The sequence below is a fragment of the Genypterus blacodes genome, unplaced genomic scaffold (assembly GCF_046128005.1).
Source record: "Genypterus blacodes isolate CSIRO-AG114 ecotype Tasmania unplaced genomic scaffold, CSIRO-AGI_Gbla_v1 ptg000148l_1, whole genome shotgun sequence".
Classification (NCBI taxonomy): Eukaryota; Metazoa; Chordata; class Actinopteri; order Ophidiiformes; family Ophidiidae; genus Genypterus; species Genypterus blacodes.
The window spans coordinates 943,856-964,828 of NW_027466950.1; the positions used below are offsets into that span (position 1 = coordinate 943,856).

General features: G+C 43.8%; 1 protein-coding gene across 14 annotated transcripts in view; it reads right to left on the bottom strand.

Annotated features, from left to right (window-relative positions):
- mycbp2 (MYC binding protein 2) overlaps positions 1-20,688 on the bottom strand; it is a 54,816-nt gene extending 34,128 nt beyond the window's left edge. For 10 of the 14 annotated variants that reach the window (XM_076165670.1, XM_076165667.1, XM_076165680.1 and 7 more), the window contains exons 1-18: positions 19,976-20,688; positions 17,287-17,362; positions 11,663-11,878; positions 10,199-10,352; positions 9,773-9,969; positions 8,171-8,413; positions 7,684-7,755; positions 7,199-7,295; positions 7,016-7,089; positions 5,572-5,710; positions 5,396-5,472; positions 3,549-3,753; positions 3,239-3,403; positions 2,919-3,077; positions 2,606-2,810; positions 2,320-2,465; positions 1,674-1,784; positions 1,259-1,363 (exon numbers count right to left, since the gene is read on the bottom strand). In XM_076165670.1, the coding sequence (XP_076021785.1) occupies positions 1,259-1,363; positions 1,674-1,784; positions 2,320-2,465; positions 2,606-2,810; positions 2,919-3,077; positions 3,239-3,403; positions 3,549-3,753; positions 5,396-5,472; positions 5,572-5,710; positions 7,016-7,089; positions 7,199-7,295; positions 7,684-7,755; positions 8,171-8,413; positions 9,773-9,969; positions 10,199-10,352; positions 11,663-11,878; positions 17,287-17,362; positions 19,976-20,250 (2,716 nt within the window). In that variant the 5' untranslated portion in view covers positions 20,251-20,688. The remainder of the gene's footprint in view (positions 1-1,258; positions 1,364-1,673; positions 1,785-2,319; positions 2,466-2,605; positions 2,811-2,918; positions 3,078-3,238; positions 3,404-3,548; positions 3,754-5,395; positions 5,473-5,571; positions 5,711-7,015; positions 7,090-7,198; positions 7,296-7,683; positions 7,756-8,170; positions 8,414-9,772; positions 9,970-10,198; positions 10,353-11,662; positions 11,879-17,286; positions 17,363-19,975) is intronic. The other 4 variants (XM_076165679.1, XM_076165669.1, XM_076165673.1 and 1 more) reach the window with 3 other exon arrangements.
- Between the last annotated feature and the right edge of the window lie 285 nt (positions 20,689-20,973).

Here is a 20,973-nt window from a genome sequence, read left to right on the forward strand (position 1 = left end):
CAGCTCATTTAGATGTACCTGCTTAAAACCCTTTGGGTCTGGGGTCAGCCAGGTGAGATGACGTTACAGTCTTAGGTTTCAATAACTCAACATCCGCGAAGATAAAAAAATATCAAATTGCACTGGTCCATGGCCCAAGGATTCAAAGGATATGGTTGAAATTGTAGCTCATGGAGACAACAGTCACAAATACAGAGAACTGCCCTTAAACAACTAAAACACACTGACTGCTATGGGGGATGTGAAGCAATCCAATCCTCTTTAGCAGTGTAATCCCATAAAGAGGGGTGCAGTATTAAAATAAAACAGCCATAAAACTGTTCATTAACTCCAACGCACAGCTGTGCAAACGAAAGTTACAGAGCAATGTAGCAGGGGGAAAGTGCCGGAGCTCTAATCTATTGGAATTAATTATTGCTTACAGATACAACTGATGGACCTGAAAAGTAATGATTTCTTCTTTCTTCATTTTAGAAAGACTGCATCGGCATGTGTTTAATTAAAGTGATACACCGGCGATTTTAATTATTCTGAGGAAAATTATGTCCAAACGAGATCACTGACATTCTTATTTGTAGGTGGAAGCATCGTAGAGACAGTTGGCATTCTTTACTACGTCAGATATAATTTTCCTGAAGATGATTACATTCTGTAAAATCGTCAGCGCATCACTTTCATCAGTTGTATCCCAAAAAATGCATTTTAAATCTTGCGACTCTGCTTCCCTCCTGCTGTATCATAATTGTCATCTTGTCATATATCAAAGCCTGCTTCCCCCACCAGCGCCTGCTGTTTGATCCTGCAGATGAACCTATGGAGTGACAAAACAGCAGCTATGGGAGTGATGCAGACAAGACTGGGAAACTGTTCCATTAACAGTACGTCTAAACAAGAGCAGTGGCCAGAGCTGGCATCTTTGCTCAAGGACTAGAAGTAAGCGAGAAGAGAAATTAACATAATACAGCACATATTAATCACGCCCCTGTCCTTTCCTATATGAGCACCATTATCAGACCAACAATCACTAAAAGGGCATCAAAAGGAGTATTGTTTTGATGGCATTCTAAAGGCTTCAGTCATTTCTCCAGAATGAGTCTTTCTTGGTGACAGGCTGCATTGTTTGTTACCCATGAGACCTGGTGAAGACAAAAGAGTCCTGCCTTCAGAGAGTGACAGAGGAGGTGGACGGGACAGCCAGATTGGGAGGTGAGTCAAAGGGGTGTCTCTGCACCCAGTGAGTTAGTGAAGACCATAGTACCTTTGTGCTTGTCCCGTTTTTGCCTTAGTGCCTGAAGGGGTCTTATTCTGGCTAGGGCCTGCTCACGCTGGTTCAAAAATATGGGGCCGGGAAAAACAAGGGGGCCTGGGGGAGAAAGAAACTTTCACATGCATGCAAGGCTCACAAATGGGAGAGAACACATGATAATGCTACACCACAACAATGCACACACGCTACAAAATTATAAAAGACACAAGCAAGGGGGCAGTCACCATGGCAAAACACCAAAACCCACAGCACCTGAAGGCACCATTTATTAGAAATCAAAAGGGAGGGACATAATGCTCCTTGCACTTCTTCCCAAACTCTCCCGAGGAATATCTTGTATTTTCTATCACATTCATGTAAGCTTCCTAATTTGCTCCTACATCAAGTCGGTCACACGGATCCGTACCTCGACCTTCCTCCAGCCTGTGGCGGCGGTTGATCCTCTGTCGTTTCTCCTCCTGGCGGATCTGAATGTGCTCCTCGATGTTCACTCCTGGGGGGGGAGGGACAGGCACAGCTGAAAATACAAAAAGGCCCCAGGTACAGGCAGTCCAGACAGGATGCATGAAGGGGGGGAGGGAGGAGGGAAGACAACACGCACATTAATGAGTGATGGGAGGAGATGGAAAAGCAATGACCGCATGGCACAAAAAGAAATGAATAAAACCTGAGGAAGGCAAGTGAGTATTACAGTGCATATGAGCAAATGTTACACACAAATGTGACTATCCTATAGGAGAATCACACTGATAGCTCACAAACAACAATGATTAAGACAGTAACAGGCATTTGAGTGTCCACGCAGTTACATGTGATTCTGAAATGATTTATTAAATATGGTGTTCGCTGAAATGTAAACGTAAAGAAAGAGAAACCGCACACTCTGTCTCCAGATAAAAGAGGTGAAAGAACCCCTCAGTGTGCGTTTTCTTCTCTTTACTTACTGCAGGGAGGAAAGTAAACAATGCCAGCTATAATCGAGGTGAGGTGTTAATATTTTATGAGTTACAGGCCGAAACAGGGAGGGGGAATATCAAGTCATGTGGGTATACCTAGCAGCAGGTCCAATGGAATCATCTCCTTCACGGCATCAAAGATGCCCCTCTGCCTGGCTTCCTGACCATCCAGCTCCCTGGCACAGGCCTTGCAGCAGCCACATGCTGAGCAGCCAGACTCACCGGACCCGCAGCCACAGATACTGAAGGAGGGAGGAAGACACAGTCAGCAAATCAACAAAGGATAAACATTCAGCTAACCATAAATAATTGAACTATAGATAATACTGTAGATAGAACTGTTGATAATATCATTCTGTACAGTTTGTGTCTTCTTTCTTACCCTCCTGGTACTCGGTCAGGCCGTCCACTGCTCACACAGCTTGCCCCGTAGCCTGTGCAGTCTCCGCACACGGTGCACACCATGCACTGGTCCAGCTTCCACTTGTGCATGCCAGGTTGACACATCATGCTTTTCTCCTCCTTCTCCTCTAGTTCATCCTCCAGGTCCTCGTCCATTGCTGTGGCCATGCTCTCCACGCCAAATGCTACAGAAGGAAGAAGCACACACACCCAGGCAGCCGGATGAGCATCGCACAAAGCCAAAGCTGTACCATGTAGATGCGTTTTGTTGTTTGTACATTACGTGTGCTCACCTTTCCCAGTCTGGTTCATAGCCCCAGTGTCTCTGCCACACTGGCCCTTGTTATTCACACCAAACGTCCACACTTCTCCGCTCTTAGTCAGGACACATGTGTGAGCCTTTCCCATGGCAACCTGAGTTACAATGTGGCCTTTCAGGTCTGTCACCTGGCCTGTAGAGAGGATGGTAATGATTGTGATTATGTGTTTTATAGATGAATTTTCTATGGGTCTTTATTATAGAAGCAAAAAAGACAACAACAAACGAGTGCTGAACTAGCTGTGAGAAACATTCAATTAACATTCTGAACGAGCCTCGGCCCAGCTCACTCACAGGTGCTGTCGCTGTAGATGGCATCTTTTCCGAACATGTAGAGCTCTCCATCCTTGGTGACGATGCTGCTGCTGCCATTGTTGCACGCTGTATAGATTGCAATCTTGGTCTCTAATTTGATCATTTTCTTAGGCTTGTAAGGCTTGGGTTGCCTCCGACTCTTTGCTGTAGAGGAAAATGTCAAACATCAGCAGTTTACCTTGACTCACTCCTGTCACATTTCATTTCAAAGCTACACATATTTGTTACAACCTATATGCCTTAATGTCGTACATGAATCCCTTTGGGGGATAGACTGAATATATCTTACTTGACTCTCCATCCTCTCCCTTGCTAGCAGAGCCTGTGAAGAATACGCTGCCATCTTCAGCTACCAGTAGTGCGTGAGAACCATCATGGCCCACTGAGAATTGAATGATCTTGGGAGACTTGGTAACAGGTAATTCCACCCATTTCCCCGCTGACGGGCCGCCCTGCTTAATACCTAAGCTCTGGTACTTTCCGGTGTAGTAGATCTGAGAGAGGAAGAAGTGGGAAGACAGTTAAGACAGTTAGAATAAAACAGGAAACAGGAAACGTTCCCGGCCTCTTGGAGTTGGCGTTAGAGGCGTGTAGATGATTGGGAGAAAATAAACTCGTAATGACCAATCTGTAAACACACAAGTCTGAATTTAAACAAAGCAGCCCTGGCTCATTAGCATTTGCAATTCAAACTGTAAGGCAACATGTAACAACATATTTGCAAAGGACAGTTGCTTTTAGGCCATAACAGTGTATCTTTGATTGTAGTCACTAATGTCACACACCAGGCACGATATCTCGCCCAGGTGATGAGTGAACTTTGAACGAAGTCGCAAGACAGTTGCAACTATTTTTACCCATCCAGCTAGTCTGGTTGAGCATATTCTGCAGATAGCGTCTGCAGTGAGATTAGGGCTCCGCACTGAGATAACAAAGTACAACAGCAACCGACAGCATTGGACCGCTATCTGCAAATGAAACACACACTGCACCACACCCAAAGAGCAGATACACACACACACACACACAGACACCTTTGAACACACCCAGAACACATGCATAGTTAGCATTCTCGTCATGTTAACACAGTTGGTAGGAAAGTGTGGAGTTTCCTTTCAAACAAAGCACTGGGGACACTTCACTTACATAAGAGTGAAACACTCACACAATCCAAACTTTTGTGTGTTGAGTACACAATAGATCAGGTTATAGAGTTTGAAAATATTATATCACTGTGGCCGAGGAGTGTTTCCCTGGTGGTTGACATTAGAGTGTTGGATGGGTTTGGCTCACACTCCTGTCCATGTGAATCTGCAGCACTGCACTACTCCCATCTTCTTCTTGGACTACACACAAGTCAATCTGCTTGATTAGCGCAACTCATTAAATAGAGGAAAGGTCTCATACTTATGGGTTCAATGGATAGACCAGATAGAGAACCATCGCCTTAGCATAATCACCTCCACTTATATAGGCTTGGGTGTCACTTTATGGCATCAGTGTGTGTATAAGTTGCCAGCAGGTGGAGAGACCGAACAAGAGAACAATGAACAGTGCCAGAAGTTACACTCCACTCTACAGGATTTAAGTCCAGTTGGATCTATATGAACCAAGGGGAAATGCCACAAAAGTAACAAATCGTTCGCTGACAGGAACTACGGCAACGTCTGTAACTTCTCACTCAGCCAAATTGTCGTAAATTATATTTAAGCGAAGAAATGTCCAAATCAAGCAAAGCATTCATGCGATTATGCTTTAGTACAACCAGGTTATTGGAAACGTTGATTTGGTGATTGAATACAGATGTTGTTATAAGCTCTTATGTAAGATGGGCTGTAATTGTGTTTGCAACGTGGTTACAAGGAAGAAGACAGAAGGGAGTCAACAAGTGCAGGAACAGAATTAGGTTAAAGCTTTTTTTCCACAGGTGCACCCACTAATGCTTCTAGCCTATCATTACTGACACCACAGCTCTTACAGCCAGCTGCTGAAACTACTCCAGACCTAAGATGTGCACGAGTCATAAACTGAAGGGCCTTCTAATGATGAATGTCTACTGATGTGGCCATATTCATCCAAATCTCATGGTTTGATTTAAACTTCTGACATACGAGGAGAGACGCTTTTCACTCTCACCTTTCCTGAGGCAGTTTTCATGAGAGCAAACTCCCTGCCGGCTCCAAGCAACGCAGCCTCTTCATCAAAGCCTGTGCCTGAGAGAACATCATAGCATTAGGAAGGAAAGCATTTACTCTTTAACGATTTATTCCAAATCTGCATCCTGGTGTAAGATACATTTTGCCATGACTCACTGATGATGTGTAGATCCTTCTCCAAGTCAAACAGAGAGATGCCGCATGCGTGCAGACATTTCCTTGCCAGCTTCAGCTGCAGTTCCTGCTGCAGTGACGGGTCTGAGCTCATAGTATAGATCCGCACCACAAAGCCATCCTGCAGGAATCGGACAAACGAGAACACGCACTTTGGTGAATTCCACAATGCAAGACTGTGTGATTATCATGTTTAGATTGATACTAGATACTATTTTCACTTGTACAAAAAAAACCCTTCCCTGGCTCAACTGACTGAGAGCAGAGTCAGAATGTTGTGTGCTCTTAGATCAAAATAATTAGTCTTGGGGACACATTGGGTCATGCAGATGTGTGTTAGACTGCAGGCGACGTGTCTGAATTTGACACCAAAGGGTTTCAGACAAGGAACAGAGTGAGGACAAGAGGGGAAATAACAAGGAACAGTGGACACGACGGGGACGGCAGTAGGGATGAAGAGAAGCCCGGGGCCGGTCTGGTTCTCACTGTGCGGTAACGATGACGCACTCATCTGTTGTGCTTTGATTCCCACAGAGCAGTGAGCATGTGCCTCTCTAATCATTAGCTCTGGCCTCCTCTGGCCATCCCCTTGACTTTCTCTGTGTTTGCGGTTTTGTCTCTGAAAATCCCCTCGACCCCCCTATGATTTACACGCCTCCTCTTCTTCCTCTTCCTTTAATGTCATTTCTGCTTACAGCACCTCTCTGTCATCTTGGTCTGCTGGGGGTCTGTGTGGTTGTTGCACTTGCTGGCTGAACACTAAGCCGCACGCTGCTGCCGAGGACCTCCACCTCCATCACAGAGCTCCCCCCTTCTTATGTTATGATGTATGGATTTCACATCCTCCCCTCCCCCACCCACATTGCAGAGTACTTATGCAGATAACTGCCAGTGAGATTAAGCTCTCTGGAGATTGCCTGCATGCAGTTTCGCTCCCCCTCAACACCACACACACACACACATCCACACCCAGCCACTCCCCTCTGGGCGTAGCTGGGGATCAGCTGAGGGTCCTTCCTCTTCAGAGTGAGGCTGGGGCCCAAACGGCAGAAGAAGTGGCAGATGCTTCACCATGCAAGGCGAGAGGAACCACTAACCTCAATTTCCCTGACAAAGGATCCATCTTTCGTTAAGAAAATGACGTGTAGTGACAGAGCTCATGTGCTCGAATAAAACCAAAGCTACCAGGCAAACTAACAAACTGGGGCCTGCTTCTTAAATCTGGCCTAAATATGCTGGAGACTGTCAGCATCAACATGAGCAGTGTTGTGATCTCATATGACTAGAAAAGAGCATAAGCACCAAACAAATCCGGCTCGCTTGCCAATGTTTGCAGAGCGCCGATTCAAATTTCAACATTACACTTAAGCCTTAAGTCTTTGTGTTCACGGAGTCTAGCAAAGCTAAAGAGAAGAAAAAGACGTACGTCTTTGGAGGCGGCAATCTGGTTGATGTGCTCCCCATCTGTGAAGATGATATTCTGTCCGTCTGAGTGTTGTCCTATAGAAAAGAACAATTACAGAATGAACGCATAGAATAAATTGTATATTTGGAATATTGAAGCTGAAACTTTCACAAGGTACTTTTGAAGCCAAAGAGAAGGTTTTACCTGGCATGGCGACAGTCCCTTCATGCTCCAGAGTTTCAGGGTTGATCTTGAGGGCTGCCATACTGTGGTTACTTGTGTCCCGATACAGCAGGTACCCCTGAAAACACAACACGCACAAACACCACTGCTGAATCTGACAGACTGCCATTACAAATATGGCATATTTCTAAATAATAGCTAAATACATCTTTAAGAAATTATGATAACAACACAATGGTTAGTCAAGGATGTAATTAAATCCTTTTGCTGTCCTTAAACGCATCACATCTGTTTTTGCTACAACCCGAAGACAGAGGGTTGTGGTTTTAGGGTTTGTTACATTTGTTTGATTCTTACAATAACAAACTCCAAACCAGGACTATTACGTCATATTTCACTGACAAAGACATGAGCATATATTGCTGATTACAACCTTTTTAAAGTACTTCATGCCATTTCACTGATCTTTATATCAGGAACATTGCGATGGAAGAGCCTCTGCGTACCTGAGCGAAGCCCAACCATGATCTCTTCTCCTTTCGATTCCTGATGCGTGATGTGGAGTTGTACACGTGGCCCTGTGGAACATTGATCAACCATCGATCAACCATTGATCGAACACAAACACAGACAACCTCTAACTTTCACAAGGACAGAAATTAAATCAAAGATAGGTGGGAAAGGTATTTAATGCCTGATTCTCTCCCGACCTGCTTATATAGAACTAAGCTGATTAAATTCTCCGTCTACACACTTATGGAAGTCTGTGGAGATATTCTTAAATCATCAAAAGGGGAATAGGAGGTGCTTCTTGCAGAGGTCAGACCCAGACAGACGTGTGTGTGTGTGTGTGTGTGTGTGTGTGTGTGTGTGTGTGTGTGTGTGTGTGTGTGTGTGTGTGTGTGTGTGTGTGTGTGTGTGTGTGTGTGTGTGTGTGTGTGTGTGTGTGTGTGTGTGTGTGTGTGTGTGTGTGTGTGTGTGTGTTTTATGTACCCTGACTGTGCCGCTGTATCCAGAGCCCACTTTGTAGAGTCCGTCCTTGCAGAGCAGGTAGAGGAAGGAGCCATCGGTCTGCAGGAGGCAGCGCTCGTCGTCGTCAATGGCCACCTCTTTCAGTATCCACTTGTTCATCAGGGCCGCCCGCTTGATGCCATTCCCAAACCAGTCCTGGATTTGAATCTTTCCCACCAGCACAGCTTGTACACTCCTCTGCAGTGCGTTTAGAATGGTGGGCACCTGGTTACACGGACAAAGACAAGATGGATGCTCAAAGGCTTTTAGGTGAGAGACTGTGGCGTGTGGAATGTGGCTATGATTAAACACAGAGGTATGATGCTTATTCAAATAGAGGAGGTTACACACTGTCTGTCGAGTCAAATTCTAATATCAGTAACTGGGACATTGGTTACAGATATTTCCTGCTCTCTTTTCAACTTCACCCTAATGCTTTTTCACACATAGCCACCATCAGCTCACTGGCAACTATTACACACACTGCTGATCTCACCACTCAGAAGCAAACAAATACACACACACGGCCACATACGGCACATAAGCACACACTTCCCGCCAGCCTGCCTGCCTGCCTGCCTGCCCGCCTGCCACCGTGATGATTCACAGTCCACTCCGTGCCTGGCTGATGAGGATCCAGTAGAAAAAACACAGGCCTGTGCTACTGTGGTCCTGGCCAATCAACTCGCTTTGCCCGTTTAAGAACTCTCAGCAGTTTTCCTTCAGGCCAGAGCACAATGCTGTACTGACAGAGATGCAATGAGGCAGGACTTAAAGCCTGCTAACATATACAGCAAAAAGGGAGGACGTTCTCCTTCCCGGGCCATTAAGTCAGATATCTGCAATGTTAACACCCCTGGGTAAACCATCAAACAGGAATAAATGTGTGTGCAACTCACAGGTCACCTCCATTCCATTGATATGAGTGACAGTCGAGACTTCAAAGCCTGCCAAAAATTAAGTTGTACGTTGCGCTTACGGCTCAATCTACTCTCTCAAGTATGCAGCAGCACTTCAGATATAGAGCCAAAGAGAAAACTGCTGATCCAAACTCAGAGACAGAGATGGAGATAGGAGTAGAAGAGAGAGTGAAACATGCATCAAAGCAAGCGGAGAGGGCCGGCTAATTGGCGGAAGAATGCAGGCGGGGTAACGTAATAGAACAGGAGCATCGGTTAGGCTCGACATTTTCTAAAACTCAATTTGTGCTGTCGAGACACTGAGTCTCTCTGCTCAGACGAGAGATTCACGGAAGAGCCAAAGGTTACTGCGTCCATCCAAAATTCAGTGTGGGGATCTCAAGCATCAAGCTGGAGTGGCAGGTACCAAGATAGCCTGGATTTCCTATTCTGAACTGAACAATCGTTCAATGAAAATTTACCAGTGCGATGATAAACTGTTTGCATCTGATATTTAGAAGAACATTCAAGAAACGGCTCAAGTAAGTAAAAAAAGAACAACATACATACTCAGCAGCTTTATCATGCGTTTTACAGTCGTTTCAAGGGAAAATCCATTAGACTTATCTACAGATAAATGGAATTACAGTGAAGTTTTGTGCAGTTGTGTTGAACCGGTGCTCACCTGTATTGTCTGGCAGGCGTGGCTGCCGTTGTTGGTGAGGATGGCAGAGACGGCCTGCAGAATTTTTCCAGTGTCTCCCCAGGAAACCACCAGACTGAAGAGGCAGGCGCAGGACAGAGCAGTGATGGTCTGGCCCGTCGGGTCATTGGGACCGGTGCTCCGCACTGTCGTTTCCAACAACAGCTGGAATAGAGACTCTGAGAGAGGGCGAGCAAGGTTAGATCAATGTAGGGAAATAGAAAATAAGAATGGTCACTGTTTTGTTTTGTTGAAAAACAATTGTAATCGCAGTCATCAAGTGTGCTTAGATGCATTTACTTACCTTTTTATGTACTTACTGTAATTGATTTAATGTGAATGTATATAAAGAAAATGCCTCTGAGTTTGAAACGCTTCCACTTATTAGTCAAGTGTCTTCGACCTTACCTAGCACATCAGGAGGCTCAGTCTGGAAGCCCTCAGGTTGTTGTCCCTGCAGCATATCCAGCAAAGCCTGCATGCTGCGCAGGCATAGTAAAGGGTGGGAGAAACGAGTCTCCTTTATCAGCTCAAACACCCCACACAGGCCAATGCCAATAATCTACAACACAGAGACCAGAACAGTTCCATGTTAGTTTGTTATGAAAGGCATGTTAGACTAACAGCAGCATGAGCATGAGGCCATTATAGACAGAAATATTAAACATACAATGTGCAGACACAAAAAAAATTACAACAAACCCTCTCGGTTACATAGTCTCAGACAGATTCATACACAAAAAGGCATTATTGGCCTTTTTGTTTTCTAAAAATATCTAAGCGAGTGAAACGCACTTCTAATCTGTACTGCAGACGGAGTACAAATTGTACAAAATGTACTGTAAATCTAATACTTCTGATTGTAAAGGGCTGACATTGTTTAAGCTTAGAGGTTTGGAATGCATGTAGATGTTTCTCAGTACAGTTCATGCCCTATTGATCTTACAATAACAGAACAACATGCAGCACCCCTGTATTTAGCTAGAACTCTATGCACAATCATTACTGCAGACTCCAGCACCCACGAACATGCGTAATGACAGGCCTGTGTGTGTGTGTGTGTGTGTGTGTGTGCGCGCGCGCGCGCGCGCGCACACACACACACACACACACACACACCGATATACAATGAAGGCTCCGGGGTTTCCTATTCTTGGGCAAGAACTTGTTTCGTAACATAAAAATTGCAAAAAGAAAATGAACTCACCATAAAAAAGGAATGTGATTATTTTGAGTAGAGTGTGAAAATAAATGGTACAAAATTGTAACGTAGAACAAAAACATAGAGGGCATTACTGGATTTACAGGAAGAAAACACAAAACAAGAAATGACTAAAAATTACTTTACAGATCCAGAACTAACAGAGAAACGAATATAATGGAATTTTGAGACACACAAGCTGCAAACATTATTGAACATATGGTTTGTTATTACATCATTAGCCTATAATTCAGTATGAAAGAGGATAAAGGGGCTGCAGTCTGACTCATCGGATCGGAATTCATGTGACTGTGTTATGTCATTGCAACTCGACATTTGTCATCAATTCGCTCTGGTGAAACAACTTGTTTTTATGTTTTAGCATCAGTCAACATATAACTCTTCCACACACACACACACACGCGCGCACACACACACATACACACGTGCTTGTTGTACTATGACAGCGTAGGATGGTTTACCCGTGACAGTAGAAGAGGGAGTTAGGGATCCAGAGAGGAAGAGGGGATAATCCTAACAGGATGGGGTTTAAGCCTCTGGTGTGAGTAGTTCTAATTATCACGCCAGTCAATGGGATGAGCCCTACACGGGGGCCGAGTGTGTACGGGCTCTAGATGACTCGGCTTAGGCGGGGTGACTCTCGCTCATACCTTTGGCAGTTTGATGGCTGGCTCGCGGTATTCCTCCTCCTCTTCGCTGTCCGAGTCTCCGCTCTGCACCGAGCTCCTGGAGGCCAGCGCCAGGGACGCCTCTCTCTGCTGCCAGTCCAGCACACAGTGCCGTATATTGCAGTAGACGTTGAATGCAGACGGGTTGCTGTGCAGCTTGATGTCCGGCACACAGAGGGCTCCATCTAGACTCTCGGCCTGCGGATAGAACCAGAGTGGGGTTGGTCAGTGAGGTTCAGGCAAACAATGTCTTATTACAAACCACTATGTTATCATGTCCATCACTGAGCTATTTACTACACCACATAGCTGCTTAAGAAAAGATGAAATGTGAATATTGTATGAGTTGGCTTTGCAGAGGATAACCTAAACACTGTGTCCTTTGGTCCACTTGTTCTGCATCATAAGACTGGAGAAACATTGCAAAGAGGCCGTGGGAGACTATTTGAAAAGCTTTTCACAGCCTTTTTACTGCAGTTGTATCTCTTTAAATCACCACCTGGGCAGGATTTTGAATTCTCTACAGAGACGATAATGTCTTGTGACGTTACGATGCAGAGAGGTCACTTAATAGGACTCTATGGGTTCAGGGATCCTCCATATGCTTGTTAAGTAATTTTGATTAATGACACCAGGTTAACTCTGCCAAGAGGGAAGAACGACGGATAAGAGGCAGGAGTTCCCAAACACGATTTTAAGAGAATCAGCCTTGTCAGGTGATAGATTTAGCTTTGTACAAAATTATAGCTGTACATTAGCATTGGTACACAAAACTGATGGACAGCTGACAGCCATCATGATGATTTAAACCGTTTTGCTTTATACAATCAATGTTGAAATATCTAATGAGCAAATACTTATTTTAATGTGGAATCTTCTGTAAACACTTGGCTGTAAGAACAATTTACACATTTTCTCAACTAGTCAGTGTAACAGTGTTAGTACCCAGAAATTGCTTAGACAACACATAACACCCTAGTGTGATAAACACATAGTAAACAGTGTTGAAACTTAAGTGAGGATTCATCCAATTATACAAAAAAAAATGAAAAATGAAAGGAGAACAGCTGAATGTCAAATAAGACAGTCCAATTACTGTTTTGGGGGACAGAGACATGGCTTATGGGTGAATACAGTTAGTGTAATGAGATGATCAATGGCACAATACATCTAATCACATGGATGAATCAAAATCATAGAAGCAACAACAACAAAAAGATCTAACTTATTATGTATGTTACGAATTATGGATCAAACTACTTCTTGAACCATTGACCAAAATGTCCGTATTGGCACCAGGTTTGACGCCTTTTGCCTATTATTCCGGTGTGTTGCTCCACGGCTCATTTGACCATATAACCTGGTAAATTAAACAACAAGGTAAATCGAGCCCAACGAATCGTTTTCATCACAGAGGTTACATTCCAAAGGCTGATTGATTAGCATTCTTCATCCCACCAAGCAAAGCATTTTTTTTTAAACTACAGTCCTGAGGCAACCTCCAGAGAACATTATTGATTGATTGTGTCTCTCTTGCAGTGCTGTGTTTTTGGAATCACGACCACAAAAGGATGATGTAATCGGTTCTGGGGAAAGAGAGGTCATTCGTTCTTGACTCGCTCCGGCAGGAAGGAGATAACCCCCCTCTCCATCTGGCAGTGGTGTCTACCTCTCTCCTCCACTTTGCTTTTAGGGGGAGCACAACACGGCCAAAGTACAGCATTCACAAAGGAGCGCGCTGCCTGGAAAGAGCACTTAGAACCATTTACAGCATGGGAATTCTGTAATGGCTCAAAGTGATGCAGCAAGGAGGAGAAAATGGGTTTCTTAGGGAGAACGTGGCAAAAACTAAAAGGCGGAGAAAAGAGAAACTAAGCTGAGGCTCGGCCGGAGGTCAGGAGGTCGCGTATGCAACCTTTGCTTCTGTCCACTGTAGGTACACCATAAAGATGTAATGCTAAATTACATACATCAGCTATTAAGCTTTCATTTAAGCTCATAACTATGATTTATGGGTTAGATTAGGTTAGGTTAGAGCAGTGTGTAGGGAAGGAAGGGTGGGTAGAGAAGGGAGCACAAAGGGTACTCAAATAAATGACAATAGAAATAAGAGAACGGTTATCTATATTAATCTTTATTATATATGAATCTTTATAATATTAACTAAGCGGAGTGGCCAGACGGACGTGAATACACTTTCCTAACGCCACGTCCCGACAAACCACTGGTGCAGCACCAAAGACAAGACCCCTCAGCAAATCCTCACTCATCAACACGACCGATTCCGAATCAAGAGTACCGCGGCAGGGCTTTTAGACCTCAGAAGGAATTTGAAAAAGATCATTTGACTATTTACATGTGATGGATTTTGTCTCTGCAGCAAACTTTCATATTGAAAGGGTTCCATCCATTTATTCTCTATAAATGTGGGTAATAGGCACAGGCTGCCTTTAAGCTGCTCAAAGTGTAGCTAAACTGCCCACTTTTTTTTATCCATTGAGTTTATTTATGAGATGATGACACTTTGTAGCCGGGAGCGAACATTATATTAGCAGTCTGAGCTGCACTTGCCGCTCGGTCGGTCAGCACTCTCGGGGAAAATGATGGCTCAGCCAGCGCGCCACGGCAGTCACGCCATTCATCATGTGGTGTCGCTTTAGCGTTTTACTGTGCGTTGTTATGTTGACGATGATGTAAGGGGAAATTATAGGATTTTGGGGGACACGATTGGGAAACTGAGAATTCATCTCAAGGCTCTGTGAAGGATTCTTCAGCTACACTTACTGAAGGTCCTTTGGATAAGATGACACAGTTGAACATGGCTGGATGTAATTGGCTCTCTATTACTCAGGTTAAGAGGAATACATGTGTAAATAAAAGGCTGTATCAAGTAAGCACATATTTATCAATCAGTTTAAATGAATCATATGTGCCATTTTAAAAAAGGACAATTAATTCACAATGCCATCTGTCACTTTGATGAATCATAATATACGATAAGTCAAACAATCGCTCCCGCATATTAACAAATGATCAACTGCAGGTTTATGTAAGGCATCTACAAATCACCAACTTAGGAAGATTAGGGGATTTCGAAACAGGTAGGTTTGATATCAATTTAGGTGGGTTGCTAAGCGACCAAATACAAGCTGGAGCAACGCCGTTAGTGCACAAAGCCACAGAGTCGCACTGACACACACTGACACAGCAATGCGCCGCCCTGTATTCCACAAGTAGCAGCAAACTTTCTGTGGAAGCCAACCTGTAACTGGTTTCACTGTGTAATGTGTCTCTCCTTCTCCTCACTGCCTGCAATAAACCTTAAACTCTCCTAGTTTGTAGGCAAAAAGCGTCAAGTCCATAAATCTGTATAAATATATAACGTAAAATCTGTTTAATGGCACATTTCATTTCAGCAACACAAATAAGGTTTCTCAAGAAAAACAAACTTCTAAAATTAGACTCCTACAAACCCATCCATCACACTGACAGATTATTTATTACAGTTAGTGTGGCCCGTTTATTTGAGCAATCTACTTTAGAGCAAACAAAACAGCGAGCTCATTACTCTCACAGAAAGGGAGAAAGTAGAGCCATTTCATAAAAGCGCAATTAGTGGACTAAAGGCTCATTAGTGAATATTATCTAAGGTTTGAGATTTGAGTGTGACTGATTGTGTAAAAGGCTGGTATGAGGTCCTTGACTACTTTTTGCTGGGTTTATAAAAAATGAACGAATGGTTAAAGCAAGGGATTTCCAAAACAGGCAGGAGTAGTAGTAGTAGTAAATTGCATGATTTTGTCAATCGAGTCCAGTCTCCAGTTGATCAATAGGAGCGAGTGGCATCAGTATTGGCACAGATAAAGCTCTTTCTTATTGGTGCTTGACATTGCAAGTAACAAACCAAAACAAAGCCTTATACTAGAGAAAACTTAGTTGTATAGCTTGAGCATTTTTCCCACTTTCAAGTGACATTTATATTGGGATGTTTTATTGGGAAACAAGGTAATCGGAAGGTAACAAAGAGGCTATTATTCTGATTATAATGAGGCACTTGTGGAAAACACAGTTAGCAGTTCCAATGTAATAACAATGAATCAGGGCTCTAAAAAGCCATTGTGGTCAGACATTACAACTGTTTGCTAATTTCATTGAGAAGGCGGCAACATTAGCTAAGGCTCGTCCCTCGCCAAGACAATACACCACACTGCTCTGCCCTGTTGTCTCTCACAATGTTACGTGTTTCCAAAGTCAAAGGCAGCTAAAAGGCTCTATATTATAATGCTGCGGCTTTGTCACATGTGTTTGAGTCTGGGGCGCATAAAAGAACTTGTCAGATACGCTGCGTAAAACGGGATACGGTGGCATGTAAACACGATCACGTTGCTGATAACTCTCTTAAACAGCAGCTTTCAGAAGAAACATTAAAAACAATCTAATATTGCTCTACATGCTGGGATGAATTGCCTACATGTGGGGTTTGGGGTCATTAAGTCATAGAGCCTGCACTATCGGGTTGTAATCTCTCCAGCCTTTTCCTTGAAGGGATACAATCAGAAAATACAAAATTACATTCCTAACATTACGGACGCACCATAGAGCAGAATGTCTACATGAGATACGTGTGCGCAACCGTTCGCTCTGACACAGACTAGGTTTCTCCCTTTGGATGGAAGGAGATGGAGGCAGGAAACTGTTGCCGTGGAGATGTGGAACACATTAGGTCGCTCAGCAACAGGCCATCGTGCACGAGGCAGAGCCACTCCCCGCGTGTGTCTCACGCTCGGCCTCACCGGCTTCACTGGCGAGCGGGACCGCCTGGCACCTGACCAGCCCTGCCAATTAAAACCCTGTTCCTGGCAAACGTCTTCAAGATTGCAGTGGGGAATCTCGGTCTTAACATTAATCTTATGATCAATCTGTTCGGTTAATTCAATAGAGAGTCGAACCAGCTGGCAAAGACCTGTCAGTGCAGTACCCCAGCCTGAGACAGTAACCAAACATGCACTTGCAAATTAAACCCGTCAGTCTTAGTCTATCAATATGAAGCAAATGTAACTAAACAGCTCCTGCCGCCTGTATATTTGTCCCGCTATTACAAACTGGGCCTAATTGTTATCTACCACCACCGTTATTATCATTACATGTGACAGGAAGCTGTTTTAGGAACCACCTTACTCAGTTTAGCCTAATATTCGCCAGCAACTGAGGTATTAAATAAGACGAGTGCAAAGTCCCAGAAGGGCCCGGCTCTCTTTCCTCTGGAGGAGGCTGAGCTCGCAGTGAGCGAACACAGGCTGAGGAAGGTACATGCCGACTCGCTCATTCCTTTGACCCTGTTGTTTATGGTTACAGTGTTCACCCCCGTCACTCCTACTATGACATCATTCATGATCCCATTGATGTCTCCCATCTCCCACTAAGATGAAAATGTAAATGAAATGAAAGGCACCCTAAGCTAATGGCGGACCCCTGAAGAATGTTTCTGGCAGGTTTGGAGGCCATTGGAGGAATGGTGCTAGTTGTAGTGATGTCCATACACACACATGCTCTCCAATTACAGCAGTAATAGAGTATATAGATGATGGAATCCAGGCATCACTTACCTTTGTTCTTGATTTGACTTTTGACTTGACCTTCTGTCGTCTTTTCAGTTTCTTCTTGCTCAAAGCCTTCTTTCCCCTGAAAGAAAGCAGTGAATCACCATCAGTTTTGCAGAATCCATGTTTAGGATATGACTATACAGCACATTTGGTGAGCTTATTACAAATGATTCATTACAATGCTGTAAGCAGGATGGGAGTATGAGCACTTTCGTGGTCTGTAAATTGGAAATTTCAATTTCAACGGAAATCTACGGGCAGGTTCAGTACAGATGCTTGTTGAAATCTACAGTAGGGTAAGAAATCGTTTTGGGGGGGCTATTTTTGGCCTAACTGACACAAATGTGGGTGGATTTGAAACGCTCGAGGGCATCTCGAATGAGCTGAATAATTAATTCATCTAAACAACAAGCAGATTACAATTCTGGTACAGGTTTGTTCCTGACATTAGCCTTTGCAACAGCTGGGTGTCATACATGTGTCGTAATCTATGACCTATGCCTTTAATTCAGTCAAACAAATGAAAAACCATAAACATATTGGGACACTTTCATATCAAATGAAGACTATTTATTGCATCACCAATATATAAGTACATATCCATGTGTGATTTGTTGATAACCCTAATAAATTTCTTTAAATCTAAATTTCATTAGGATGTTGTAATTCCATAAGGACGAGCTCATCATTTCCTTCAAAACGTAATTCAAAACAAGACACGTTCCAGCTGTGTTTTTAATCAAGTAATTCATTCACATTGATTCATTCAGAGGTTCATTCAGAATTCTAATCGCGTGTTTTTAATTAAGAAATTAAGAATATATTGAGCTTCAGTTGAGCACTATAAGGGCAAAGCAGAGGTCACTGAATCTAGTGTTTAACATCTTTGGAACACTCAATACAAGCAGGGGTTTTCCTTTGAAGATCTAGTCTATCCGTGTTATTTATTGTTTTATTTGCATTCTGACAGATGGGAGCTTTCACCTCAAGGCTGGAAAAGACAAATGTCGAGTAATACAAGTGGAATTAGTAAAGATTAATCAATACTGAAATCAAGAAAGCAGTGCAATAAGAGGGAGACTTTAATAAACTGCTGCAGCTGCTAATGAAAAGTGTGGAAGAAAATGATTTTCACTTTGTGTACTGTGATCTTTATGTCTTTTAAGTTTCATTTTCTGTTTTCATTTCAATGCGTCATTCAGCATATGAAAAACAACCGTTTGTAGTATTCTAATTTTAACATTCTGGCATTAATGGTGGCCTGTCACATACAAAAATAGTTTCAGAAGCGGGTAAAGGTTCTTTTAACTCAACCGTATTCAGGTTACTTTTTCAAATGAAAAGCTGATTTGGCATCAAGATCCTAAAACTCAACAAAACAAAAGCAAACACTTCAACCTCCATAACATGACCGTAACCCTTGTTTGTTTTTAAAGCCATTATCTACGTCGTGTTATCAGACAAGATTCTGAAAAAACTATCCCATAGTGAGTCTGACAAGAAAGAAAATGATGTCAGATAAGATGCTGAGTCCCAAACAACATGACAACATCTCAGCAGGATCCAAACAGAATCTGAGCCAAAATGTTCTCTCCTCCATTACAGACCTGTGATTCTAACAGTCGTGTGTGTGTTTGTGTGTGTTTGTGTCTGTGTGTCTGTGTGTCTGTGTGTGTGTGTGTGTGTGTGTGTGTGTGTGTGTGTGTGTGTGTATGTGATACTGGGGATGGAGATACTGGGGATGGGGATCGTGTGAGGGATGCTGCAATGATCCGGCTCCTCAGTGTACAATCTGACTAGCTGCATGACGTAACTACCCACTTAAAGGACGGAAAAGCAAATGAGTTCATCCACCTCCCACAACACAACCAAACCCAAATACGCATTATGTACAACGTGACGTGTACAGAAGTAAACAACGCCATATGTACATCTCATATAAGTTGATAATGAACTCTGAAATATTATAAATTCTTAGGTTAGGATAACCTGGGAAGGGCTGATGCTCTTTTAACGTCAGCTAGCAGGGAATAGTGACGCTGTTGGGGCCCACACAGCTGACTACACAACAACACTACATTTATTAAAACACCAATAGTAACACGAACTAAGGCGACAACCCCGCCATGGTTTTAAAGTGTCCCAGAAACCACAGTATGGCTCCTAGAGAACGCGTTTGTTTACGTTTAAGCTGGGGCAACATTAGCTATAGCAATCACTGGAAACAAACTGTCATGACAGTTAGCAGCTAGCTTGCTTTGGGGGTGAGATGTACACTGTTTTTCAAAGAGCCATGGCCGCGGGGGGAGGAGTTGTCATTTCAGCGTCTCTATCAATGTTAAATAGAGTGTTCAGAGAAGCAATAACTGCAGTGTAGTGAGAGAGTGCCGGGGCCATTTGCCTAAATGCTCAGCACGTAACGCCTTAGCTTAGCATGGGCTCTGATAAGCTAGGGAAGTCAAAACTACAATTGCTACGATGGGCCGCAAAGTTGGCGCACGATACGTAACATTTGTCGTTATAACGCTGACTCAAACGTGACGAACCCCCCAGATTGAGAACCACATGTATTGTTTATCTCTCATTAACCCAGCTGATCTATAGTTAAAGCCCGTTAGCTCGTGTCTGTTAGCGTAGTTAGCCTTAGAAAAGCCCAAACACCGTAACATTCTCCACACTGTTACCTACTCACCTTCCTTGATTTAACCCTTGCTCTTTATCGCTGATGGCCGTGGTGTAGATCCTTCTATATCTTTCCGCCAAAGCTCGACCTGAGAGTAAAAGCTGGTACCGAGTCCGACAATCCGACTGGCCTCCGGGTGTCGGGCAAGAAGAACCCATACCCGAACCGATGGTGGAGAGATCGGCTCCGGCTCCAGACATGACCCTGACACCCAGCCCCATCAGCGGCGATGAGGAAGGCAGAATCCCTCCACCGGCGACCGCTGCCGCAGCAGCACACATCATCGTTTAGGGAGAACAATGCATATATCACAGCGAATAGGTAACAGCTAGATCAGAACCAGCCATCGATTACAATTCCAACTGTTGTTTTAAATCTGCCACGCGTCACATTGTGTGTGTCTATTCCAAAATAGAGAAATAGCAAAGATTAGCATCCAAGGGGGTCTCCGATTATTAGGCGCAAATTGTAGCCACTCTCCGGTGCTGCAGCTACGGTCTTCTGATCTGATCCGCGTCAACACACGGTCCTTAGCTCCGAAAAACGTTTTTTTCTCGGGCGATGAGTGATTTCGTTTGAAAAAGCAGAAAACACACGATTCATTTGTATCCACGAAGCGCCCTGTCGTGTTTAGTTTTCATTCTAGCCCTGAATATTTCCTGAGCCTGTGGAGGCAGCAGCTCCCTCAGCCGGGCTGCCATCTTAGCTTCATCATCCCTCCCCTCCCCTCCCCTCCCAGGCTTGAGTCTTGCGTCGCTAGCATGCCGGGATATCTTCAATCATATGGCCAAAACCCCGTGTATAAAACATTTTACGTCCCCCTTGAATGTAATTGCCGCAATGGATTGTTCAGTTTCGAATGACAAATAAATGGCTATTCATGCAGGTGGAAGCAGAAGCACAAAGATGATAGAAGCTTGGGCTGTTTTGCTTTGCACAGCTCATTATGCGTATAGTTCAAGAATCAGGACGGGGACATTTAATTTGCAGAAGGTCCATCAAGCAAC